The sequence below is a fragment of the Bos taurus genome, chromosome 18 (assembly GCF_002263795.3).
Source record: "Bos taurus isolate L1 Dominette 01449 registration number 42190680 breed Hereford chromosome 18, ARS-UCD2.0, whole genome shotgun sequence".
Lineage (NCBI taxonomy): Eukaryota > Metazoa > Chordata > Mammalia > Artiodactyla > Bovidae > Bos > Bos taurus.
Window position 1 is genome coordinate 47381230 of NC_037345.1, and position 12220 is coordinate 47393449.

Sequence of the window (12220 nt, forward strand, 5' to 3'; positions counted from 1 at the left end):
GATGTGTGACCTTGTGTGGTATGTCACTGTGTATGAGGTTGTGTGTGACTGTCTCTCTGTTGGAGTAATTGTGTATCATCTCTCTTTGCATTAATGCCAGTGTGTGTGTATGCGACATTATGTTTGCGATTGTGTGGCCATGTTTGTATGCATATGATTGGGAGAGAATTTGTATGTGTAGGTCAGACCTAGTATGTGATTATGAGACACAGAAAGATTGAAATTGCTCACCCACCTTCACATGGTTACTAAGTGACAGAACTGGGACTTTAGCCCAGGCTATTTAGCTCCAGAGTCTTTGCTTTTAATTTTTCAACTCTCTTGATCTTTTCCACATTGTGAGAGTGAAAAATGGGGGCCCTGGGTTCTGAGGGTGTTGCAGAGGATTGTCTGTGGTCTTGGTCCAGGACCTTCTGGACATGGAAATTAATTTGGATCTCTTCCTTCCGTCCCCTTGTGAGTCACAGAACCCAGTCTAAAGACATTGTAGTGAGACCATCCTCACATTGGCTGCCTTTCTGGAGGAAAGCCCAGCTTTCCTGTCCTTAGGCCATTGATTTTGAGATTTTAGGGTTGTCTGTGTCAAAACTCTTCCATGTTTAGTGCTGAGAGAGGCTAATCCATGGCTCTTTTTCTTACATACTAAGGAAAATCCCATGGACGGAGGAGCCTGGTAGGCTGCAGTCCATGGGGTTGCTAAGAGTCGGACACGACTGAGCGACTTCACTTTCACTTTTCACTTTCATGCATTGGAGGAGGAAATGGCAACCCACTCCAGTGTTCTTGCCTGGAGAATCCCAGGGACGGCGGGCCTGGTGGGCTGCCGTCTATGGGGTCGCACAGAGTCGGACACGACTGAAGCGACTTAGCAGCAGCAGCAAGTGAACTAAGATTTTGGTTCTGACTTTTTAATAAGGAAAGATGTTCTCATTTCCTTTTCAAACGTGTGTGTAAAATCTAAATGGCAACAAGGGTGGCACTTCTCTGTGCCAGGAGTTGGCTCAGGCATTTTAACAATGAGGAAAGGTTCTGGCAGTTGGATTGATTTGCCCAAGGTCACCTAGCCAGTGAGGAAAGGACTGGAGAGTCAATGTGTGCCTGGGGACTATATAAAGCCCAAATCTTTTCCATCACCTTCTTTCAGAGACTGACGGTTCTTTCAGACTTGAAAAATATTCATGATGCACAGCTATTTGAAACAAATTTAAAAGATATTTATTTTATGCAGATGCTACTTGGAGCTCCCCGATTCTGAAAAGACTTCGTTGATTTTCTTCTCAGGTTGCAAAGGCCTTTGTGGACAATTTCAGGCTGCATTGCACTAAGAAAATAATTTTCTTGGAGGTTGAGTTGACTAGTGCAGAGTAGCCCAGGATTAGGGGATTATATATCTTAAATTCTGAGTCAAACACAACTGTCTTTGTTTTCAGAGTGAAGAAATGTTGGCTCTGAGAAGACAAGGAACTTGTTTCAGGCTGTATAGTTTCTTATTGGTTTGGTGTTGAAATTTGGCATGTTTACCTCAGGCTGAATTTCTGTGGAGAAATTAAGGTAACATCTTCCACCTCCAAAAATGCTTCTCTATAAAACATATAGCACTGATTTCTCAGGTTATGTTGATTATTTCCCATGCAAACACTGTGGTCTCTTGAAAGAGAACATTTTTTTTCCCCTAATATTTATTGTTGCTGTTGTTCAGTCACTAAGTAGTGTCTGACTACTTGCGACCCCGTGAGCTGCAGCACACCAGCCTTCCCTGTGTCTTTGACTAACTCCTGAAGTTTGCTCAAACTCATGTCTATTGATTTGGTGATGCCATCCCACCACCTCATCCTCTGTTGCCCCTTTCTCCTGCTGTCAATCTTTCCTAGCATCAGTGTCTTTTCCAGTGAGTTGGCTGTTCACATCAGGTGGCCAAAGTATTGGAGCTTCAGCTTCAGCATCAGTCCTTTCAATGAGTATTCAGGGTTGATTTCCTTGCAATCCAAGGGACTCTCAGAGTCTTAATATTTATTTTGTTTATTGATTTGGCTGGGCCAGGTCGTAGTTGTGGCATGTGGGATCTAGTTCCCAGACAGAGATCGAACCCAGGCCCCCTACATTGGGAGTCAGAGTCTTAGCCACTTGACCATCAGGGAAGTCTGGAGGACCAGTTTTTGAGTCACCCTGCAGTTTGACTCTTACGAATTTGAGTAAGCTGTCTAAGCTTTCTGAACCTCAGTTTCACTTGATATAAAATAGGTATAATAATACCTACCTTTGCAGTTTTGTGAAGATTAACTAAGATAATGACATATACAATATGTGTAACATTGCTATTTATATTACAGGAGCCACATTGAGATTTATTTATTTGTCTATCAAATCTGTTTTGAGCACTTGCAGTGGTTCTGGCATTATTATAGCCCTGGAGATACACAGGGACTTCCCTGGTGGCTCAGACAGTAAAGAATCTGCCTGCAATGCGGGAGACCTGGGTTCGATCTCTGGGTTGGGAAGATCCCCTGGAGGAGGGCATGGCAACCCACTCCAGCATTCTTGCCTGGAGAATCCCCATGGACAGAGGTGCCTGGCAGGCTACAGTCCATGGGGTTGCAAAGAACTGAGCAACTAAGCAACTGAGCAGTTAAGCACAGCACAGAGATACACAGTGAACCCAGTAAATCCTGGCTCTCTTAAATCTTGTACTATTACTTAGGAAGACAACAGAAAAAAAAGAAAGTAACATGTCCAGTGATGTTAAATGCTAAGAAGAAAAAGAAATCAAGATAAAGAAAAATAGTAACTGGGAAGGAGATTCTCTTTAGGTAAAATAAGGAGTTCCCTCCAATGTGATGCACAGACTGGTTCATATAAGGAAACTAGGGACCATAAAGGGGCAGGAAACCTCTCTGTGAGTCTCAGATCAGCAGCATAGGACTGCTGTTCCATTTTGTTGTTGTTCATATAACACCCCCTTTTTAGGACTTTTTTCTCCAAAAGAGAAAATTGAAGAAGGAAGGAAGAATGGCTGTTGGACTCTGTAAAGCCATGTCCCAGGTAAGTTGATGTTTTCAATTTGTTTTCAGAAATTCCATGTCATTTTTTAGGACTTTGGAGAGTCCCAGGTGGTCCGGTGAGCACTCTCTTCACTTCTCCCTCTCCACTGTTTGTTCAGATAATCCTTCTACAAAACATTTAGTATCTTTTTTTTTTTTTAAACTCAGTGTTGTGCTGAAATGTATAATGGAACAGAACGTTTCATCTTTAGATGGATTGTGATTTGTTGTGTTAGAATGAAAGGATGGAGTGTGATTATCAAGTGCCCTTTTAACTAGGGAGGTCGAGGAATTTTTGTTTGTTTGTTTTTGGAAGTGACATTTAAGCAAAGAGAAACCTCAGTGAACATAGGGAGGAAGTTTTGTTGAGATCTGGGAAAGAGCTTTAAAAGTAGAAGGTGTGATGGGGTGGGGCAGGAGGGAAATCCAAGAGGGAGGAGATATATGTATACAAATAGCTGATTCACTTCGTTGTACAGCAGAAACTAAAACAGTGTGGTAAAGCAATTAAATTCCGATTAAAAAAGACAAAAAATGGTGGAAGAAATAGCAAGTGCAAAGTTACTGTGGTGGGAGCATGTTTGATGTATTTCAGGGATAGCAATAAGCTAGTATCATCAGAGGAAAATATGCACTGTGAGATTAGGGGAATAGCTGGGGACCAAATTAAACAGGCCCTTGAAAGTCATGACCAGAGCTTTGATTTTTGTTCTAAGGGTGAAGGAGAACCACTAGAGTGTTGGTGATGTGATCTGATTTATATTTTAAAAGGAAGGGAAATCAAAAGCAAGGAAGTAAGAGTGGAAGCGACGCTTCGTAACCCAGGTGGAAGGTGACAGCTACCTGGATTACGGTGGTGGCACTGGAGCTTGTGAGATTCTGGGTATCTATTGGAGATAGGAAATATGGCATTTGATCAGGGTTTGGTTATGGAGTGAGAGAGAGAAAGAAATCATGAATAACTACAAAGATTTTGACCTGGGCAATTGTGTATATGGTCATGCTGTTTACTGAGATGGGAAGATGGGCTGGGATGAGATAAAAATCAAGATTTGAGTTCCACATAAACTAGAGAGACCTGTTGAATATCCAAGTGGAGTATTGGTTATATATCTAGAGTTTAGGACTGGAGATGTGAATTTGAGAGTTGTTAATGTATTTAAGGGCTTTCCCAGTGGCTCAGTGGTATAAGAATCTGCCTGCAATGCAGAGATACAGGAGACTTGGGTTCAATCCCTGGATGGAGAACATCCCTTGGAGGAGGGCATGGCAACCAATTCCAGTGGTGTTGCTGGGAAAATCCCATGAACAGAGGAGCCTGGTGGGCTACAGTCCATGGGGTCACAGAGTTGGACATGACTGAAATGACTGAACGCAGTGTAGTTAAAGCCATGGGACAGGTTAAGATTATCTTGAGGGTAGGTTGTCGTGAATATAGGTAGGAAAGGGGTCTAGGGAGTGAGCTTAGGGCATTCAAAGGCTGACAAAAGGCTGACAGGAAGAGGAGGAACCAGCAAAAGAGACTGAGAAGGACTGATGCAGAAGGAAATCCAAAAGAGTGTGTGGGTCCTGGGAGTCAAGAGGAGAAGGCATTTCAAGGAGGAGATGATCAACTGAGTTAAATTCTTCTGATAGAGATGGAGGAAGATGCTTGGACTGTCTGGGAGTACTTGGTAAACAAAAAATTTTTTCTTTTTCTCTTTTTTTGTCTATAACATGTAGTATGTGGGATCTTAGTTCCTTGACCAGAGATTAAACTCACACCCCCTGCATTGGAAACATTGGAAATTCTCAAGAATTTTTTTTTTTAATTTCAGGGATTGGTGACCTTCAGGGATGTAGCTCTGAATTTTTCCCAAGAGGAATGGGAATGGCTGGACTCATCTCAGAAGGATTTGTACAGAGATGTCATGTTGGAGAACTACAGGAACTTGGTATGGCTTGGTAAGGATGTATACCCCCATAATTCAAATCTTCCCTATGAAGTATATTAGTTTCCTCCATTGGGAACATCTAGGGCATCTGAAATGCTTAGCTGGATTTCTACTTCTTGTTCCCAGGAAATTATTCAAAATATTTTCACAGAGTTATAAATGTAGTATTCCTTTTGCCACTGAATGATGGTTTGGGATAGCAGCATGAGTATGTCGTGGGAATTTTTAAAATTGCAAATCATGAGGTCCCATTATAGACCTACAGTATCTGGGAATAGCCCCAATAGTCTGGTTTTAATGAGCCCTCCAAATGGTTCTGATGCTCATTAATATTTGAGAACCATTGTGATTTCTGATTCGGTAGGGTCTGGGTTGGGGCAGCCTGAGAATTTGCATTTCTGTTTGGTTCCAAGACAATGGTTCTTTTCTGCTCTAGTACTTTGAGAATTGCTGCTATGACAGAAGCTTTGTCTTTCTCATCCTCCTTAGAAGCTTCTTTTTATTCTCTGGCCCTTTCTCTAATATCCTTTCTTACCTAGTGACCAAGGGATTGACCAAGGGATTGCTGTCACTGGAACAGCAATAGCAAGTGGATTTGTTTATCTGTCTGTCTGTCTCTTGCTTGTTCTCATTTTTCTTCCCCAATAACAGGACTCTCCATTTCTAAGCCCAACATGATCTCCTTATTGGAACAAGGGAAGGAACCTTGGATGGTGGAGAGAGAGATGTCGGATGGTCAACATGCAGGTGAGTGACAGGACTGGGCAGGGAGGGCTGTTGTAAGGTGGCAGCCAATGTGGTCATGAAAAGACTGCCTTGAACTTGAGGTGGCTGCCCTGGGCATCAAGGGATTGTTCCTGCCCTATTTCTATCAAATTATACTCTCAAGGATGTGCGCATGTGTGCTAAGTCACTTCAGTCATGTCCGGCTCTTTGTGATCCTGTGGACTGTAGCCTGCCAGGCTCCTCTGTCCATGGGATTCTCCAAGCAAGACTTCTGGAGTGGGTTGACATGCCCTCCTCCAGTGGATCTTCCCGGCCCAGGAATCAAACCCACGTCTCTTGCATTTCAGGTGGATTCTTTACCACTGCGCCACTGGGGACACCCTACCTCTACCTAAACCTTGAATCTTCTTCCTTTACACTTCTTTCCCCTTTATGGACAGAATTATATTCATTTCTAAATTTCTTTTTTTTTTTCACTTCAAGATTTCTTTATAGAGTTTTTATCAAAGTTATATATGCACATTAGTTGAAGAGACAAGAATTCACATCTAAGTATCCAATTACATGCAGATTTTTTTCAATAAATACTATACAATTTAAGATTGGTTGAATCCATGGATGCTGAACTGCAGATTTGGAGGGCTGACTGTAAAATTATGCCCCTAGCCCCTGCATTGTTCATGGGTCAGCTGTACAGGAAATCACTCCATATTAGCTCCTAGAGAGCTTCTTCATTTTTCTAATGGCTGCAGAATACCCCATCATGTGGATATTATGGTAATTTATTCAGTATGTGGACATTTAGGATGTTTGCAGTAGTTTACAATTACAAACAATGCTGCAATAACTAACCTTGTACATACATATTTTCCTGTTGTTGAAGTGTTATTTTCAGGGTCATTTCTTAGATGTAAGATCACTAAGTAAGTGGATATGTAGTATTAGGAATTGCCAAATTCCTTCCCAAAAAAGTTGTACCAGTCTGCTTTCTGTATTAGTTTCTTATGGCTGCTGTAACAAATTACCATAAATTTGGTGGCTGAAAAAAAAACAGATTTATTTTATGTCTCTGGAGGTCAGAAGTTGAAAATGGATCTTGCAGGGCTAAAAACATTAGAAGCCTGCTTTCCTTCTGAAGGCCCTTGGGGAGAATCTGTTTCTTGCTTTTTTTATACTTTCTTTAGGGCCTTTACCCATCTTTTTATTTTCAACTGTGTAAAATCACTTTGATTTAAATGTGGGGTTTACAGGCAGTATATCAGTCTGGATCTCATTTCAATTTAATAAGTGAAAGTCCACCCACATTTTTTTATATGTTTAGGTTTAATTCTGTGTATTGTTGTATATTTTCTGATTTTTACAGTTTTTAAAAAAGACTTTCACTTGTCTGTTTTCCTAGCCTTTTTTTGGTCATGTAATACTGTAGTTTTTATAATAATTAGATTTTTCTTTTGATCTGGTGTTTCAACAGTGTTTAAAGAAAAACAGAAAGAGACCTTCATGTTTCTTTAAACAGTGTTTATTCCTTCTATTACTTGATTGATCAGCTTTAAAAATTAGCCTTTGATTTTTTTTTTTTTGCCTTTTACAGATGAAAAAGGTAAGCTATCCTTCCTTCCTAAAAGGCTTCCTTGATGGCTCAATTGGTAAAGAATCTGGCTGCAATGCAGGAGACCCTGGTTCAATTCCTGGGTTGGGAAGATCCACTGGAGAAGGGAATAGACTACCCACTCTAGTGTTCTTGGGGTTCCCTTGTGGCTCAGCTGGTAAAGAATCTGCCTGCAATGCGGGAGACCCTGGCTTGATCCCTGGGTTGGGAAGATGCCCTGGAGAAGGGAAAGGCTACCCACTCCAGTATTCTGGCCTGGAGAATTCCCTGGACTGTATAGCCCATGGGGTCGCAAAGAGTTGAACATGACTGAACGACTTTCACTTTACAGATGCGTCAAAAAGTAGCCTTATTATATTCCTCACCTTCTCTTCCCAAATTTTGTTAGTTGTATGGTTTTTACATTGTCCAGGCATATTATATTTACATGGTCTGGCGGCTCAGATGGTAAAGAATCTGCTGGCAGTGCAAAAGATCCAGGTTCAATCCCTGGGTCAGGAAGAACCCCTGAAGAAGGAAATGGCAAACCACTCCAGTATTCTTGCCTGGAGAATTCCATGGGCAGAGGTGCCTGGCAGATTACAGTCCATGGGGTCTCAAAGAGTCAAAGACGACTGAGCAACTAACACTTTGACTTTCTTTCACTTATTTTTTTGTCAAATTTATCCTAACTTTTTCTTTTGTTTTATTTCTGTAGCTAAATATATTTAGTGTTTTCCACTAGTTTCTTTTGTTGAAGTTTCTCTGGACATCTCTTGATTGACTGAGATCTGTTCTTTAGCAATTTCCTCAAAAAGTGTTCATGCAAATGATGTCCCCTAAGCTCTACCTTGTTCATAGTTGGCCGTTCTTTTCTTAAGTTTCTTATAGTGTATTGGTATTGAATGTTGTTACAAAGAATCCTGATGCCATCTTGATATTTTCTCTTCTGTGTAAGTACCTTTATATTTTGTTCTGATCTCTTAAAAGGTTCTTTTATTTTAAAGTCATTTTAGTGGGGCATGTTTCAGTCTTGACCATTTTGGGTCACTTTTTCCTAGTAGATATGTTCTCTTTCAGGATGGAGATTTGAGTTTTTATTTCAGGAAATATTTTTTTATTTTTATTGATGAATTAAAAAACATGAAAGTATAGAGAATAATATAATAATATAGTAAAGGGTTTCCTGCTGCTGCTGCTGCTAAGTCACTTCAGTCGTGTCCAACTCTGTGCAACCCCATAGACAGCAGCCCACCAGGCTCCCCCGTCCCTGGGATTCTCCAGGCAAGAACACTGGAGTGGGTTGCCATTTCCTTCTCCAATGCAGGAAAGTGAAAAGTGAAAGTGAAGTCGTTCAGTTGTGTCCGACTCTTAGCGACCCCATGGACTGCAGCCTACCAGGCTCCTCTGTCCATGGGATTTTCCAGGCAAGAGTACTGGAGTGGGGTGCCATTGCCTTCTCCGAAGGGATTCCTACTGATGAGCAATTTATGTATTTCTCAGTTGCTTACTTGGTTACTTGGTGTATTATTCATTTAATATACTACCTGATTTAAGTTTTGATATTTAAGAATCTTGCCTTTTATCTGTGAGACTGGTCTGATACAAGAACAGTGAAATAGGTCAGTAGAACAATAAAGAAATTTCAAAAATACACCCATGTATATGTGAGAATTTGGTATTTGATAAAAATAGCCTTTCACATTAGTGGTACAAAAAGATTTTTGTAAAAGTTATGGATAATATTTGCATAATATTGGATTTTGGAAAAATCTTTCTTAAAATGACTGCAAAGCCAGACTCTATAATGAAAAGACTGGGAGATTTGAGTTCAAACTTTATCAGAAGCATTATAAATGAAGATGACATGTGACAATAAAAAGTGATGATTTGAGGGAGAAAAATACTTATAAAGCTATACCACCTTATTTATAATGACTTCTATAAACCACTTAAAAGAAGATGCCAGTATAATTAAAATGTATGCAAAAATATATAAAAGGTACAAAAATGTATATGAAAATGCTCAATTTTCAGAGACTTGCAAAATAACATAATAATGAGGTACTCTTTACTTGTAGGGGCAAAGGTTTTTAGAATGATGTTAGCCAGTGTGAATCAGTTTGAAGACATGTATTTCATGTTGCTGACAGGAATGTAAATTGATAAAAAAAAGTCAGAAGCACTACTTTCTCCTCTCTTTCCCTCAAGTAAATTCTTTAATTCCTTCTATAATGATTTTCTTTCTCCTTGTAAAGGTGAAAAGGAGACATTTGCTTTCTTGATATTTTTCAGACTGGGAGTCTTGGTATGAGATCAAGGCATTATCTCCAAAGTGGTACACTGATGAAGAGGAAATATCACAGGGGGTGATAACAAAAAGACTTACAAGTTATAGCCTTGAATTCTCCAGTTTCAGAGAAGCCTGGAAATATGAGGCTGAATTTGAGCGGCATCAAGGAAATCAGGAGAGGCATTTCAGGCAAGTGGCAACTCTTAAGGAAATCTCTGCTGTGAAGAAAGACAGTGAATATAATAATTCTGAGAGAAACATTCTCTTGAAGTCAGTACTTTTAACACAACAGAGAGTTCCCCCTGTAGAGCAAGTACATAAATTTGGTATTTTTAACAAAATGTTCCCCCCAAATTCAGTTCTAATTGAACATAAAAGACTGCATGCCGAGAAGGAATCTTTGATAGGTAATGAATGTGAAGAATTCAACCAGAGCACATACCTTAGTAAAGATGTAGAAATTTCTCCTGGGGAGAAATCTTATGAAAGTAATGATTTTTCAAACCTCTTAAGTTTCCATTCATTACTTACTCAACATCAAGCAACTCATTTTGGAAAATCACCCCGTGGATATGATGAGTATGGCAATGCCTTTAGCTGTTACTCGTATTTTAGTCAACCTCAGAGAATTCATAATAGAGAGAAACCATATGCATGCAATGACTGTGGCAAGGGCTTCAGCCATGACTTTTTTCTCAGTGAGCATCAGAGAACTCATATTGGGGAGAAACCATATGAATGTAAGGAATGTAACAAAGCTTTCCGACAGAGTGCACACCTTGCTCAACATCAGAGAATCCACACTGGAGAGAAGCCCTTTGCATGCAATGAATGTGGGAAGGCCTTTAGCCGTTATGCCTTCCTTGTTGAACATCAGAGAATTCACACAGGAGAGAAACCATATGAATGTAAGGAATGTAACAAAGCCTTCAGACAGAGCGCACACCTTAATCAACATCAGAGAATTCACACTGGAGAGAAACCCTATGAATGTAATCAATGTGGAAAAGCCTTCAGTAGACGCATAGCCCTTACTCTGCATCAGAGAATTCATACAGGAGAGAAACCCTTTAAATGTAACGAATGTGGGAAGACCTTTGGCTATCGCTCACACCTTAATCAACATCAGAGAATTCACACCGGGGAAAAGCCCTATGAGTGCATCAAATGTGGGAAGTTTTTTAGGACTGACTCACAACTTAATCGACATCATAGAATTCATACTGGAGAGAGGCCTTTTGAATGCAATAAATGTGGGAAAGCATTCAGTGATGCTTTAGTTCTAATTCATCATAAAAGAAGTCATGCAGGAGAGAAACCCTATGAATGTAACAAATGTGGGAAGGCCTTCAGTTGTGGCTCATACCTTAATCAACATCAGAGAATTCATACTGGAGAGAAACCCTACGAATGTAATGAGTGTGGAAAGGCTTTCCATCAGGTCTTGTCCCTTAGGCTACACCAGAGAATTCATGCCGGAGAAAAACCCTATAACTGTAATGAATGTGGGAACAATTTTAGCCGTGCTTCAACCCTTAGACGACATCAGAAAATTCATAATAGAAAAATTCTCTGATTATGTGTAATAAGAAAACATGTAGTCACCACTTGGTCCTTATTAAATAAATATCAATGAATTCTTCAGTTAGTAATTCTACTAATATGAATGTAGTAAATATGGAAAAGTCTCCAGTTCACAAGCATCCCTTATTTTAAATAACCTGAGTAGTAGCCATCTATTACTTTTGGATCTGTCGTATGCTGCATTTGAGACTGAACCCATCCTCAGTACCTACCATTCTGATGAAATTATTTAATCAGGGAGAGTAGTGATCAATTATTTTCCTCAACCTAACTAGAAATGAGGGGTTTTCAGACGGCCCTGTCTAGACCAGTAGAGCCCTAGGAAGGTACGGTTATGGCTAATGAGAAAAGATCTTTTCTTTCCTCGCCCCCCCGCCCCCCACTGGAATTGCAAATGTCAAGGATTTGATAAAAACTCACCAGTAGCCTTTCTGTTACCACATAAAGCCTTCCCAAGATAAATCCAATACAAAGAAATTGGAGATAATAGAGAGAAATATGAGGATGTTGTTTGATCTGGATCCAGTCATGTCTGAAGCCTACACCATCTTTGACATGTTCATTTTTGTGATCTAATAAATTTTCTCTTTTTTTGCTTCAGTTAATTTGATTTGGAGTCCTGGTGTGTATATCCCATGTTTGCTACACATGTGAAAAAGCCTTAAATCTTTTATATGGCATAATTATTTATCCTGAGGAGAAACCTCATAACAAGTATATGAAAGTTAAATACACACTCTTCATAAAGGTGAAAGAATTGTTATGTTTTATTTGTTGATAAAAAACTAATATTTGTTTGTTTCACAATAAGAGTTTTTAAAAATTCACATAATAAAACTTATTACCAGGCTTTCTCCTAGGGAATTAAAATCTTTTGTGGCAGGGACTGGCTATAGACCTTTAAAGAAATATTGGGGGCTTCCCTGGTTGTCCAGTGGTTGAGAGTCCACTTTCTAATGCAGAGAATGCATGTTTGATCCCTAGTTGAGGAACTACGATCCCACATGCCATGAGACAGCTAAGTCAGCATACCTCAACTGGAGAGCCTGCATGCTGT

The 12220-nt window shown here is 39.9% G+C and overlaps 1 protein-coding gene across 10 annotated transcripts in view; it reads left to right on the top strand.

Annotated features, from left to right (window-relative positions):
* The window catches only part of ZNF527 (zinc finger protein 527), a 32249-nt gene extending 20336 nt beyond the window's left edge, over positions 1–11913 (top strand). For 6 of the 10 annotated variants that reach the window (XM_059876862.1, XM_059876864.1, XM_059876863.1 and 3 more), the window contains 5 exons: positions 1431–1551; positions 2965–3039; positions 4856–4982; positions 5624–5719; positions 9582–11768. In XM_059876862.1, coding sequence (XP_059732845.1) covers positions 3007–3039; positions 4856–4982; positions 5624–5719; positions 9582–11155 — 1830 coding nt within the window. In that variant the 5' untranslated portion in view covers positions 1431–1551; positions 2965–3006 and the 3' untranslated portion in view covers positions 11156–11768. Of the gene's footprint in view, positions 1–1430; positions 1552–2964; positions 3040–4855; positions 4983–5623; positions 5720–9581 lie in introns of those variants that run through there. The other 4 variants (XM_024978424.2, NM_001076914.1, XM_010814793.4 and 1 more) reach the window with 4 other exon arrangements.
* The last annotated feature ends 307 nt before the right edge of the window (positions 11914–12220 follow it).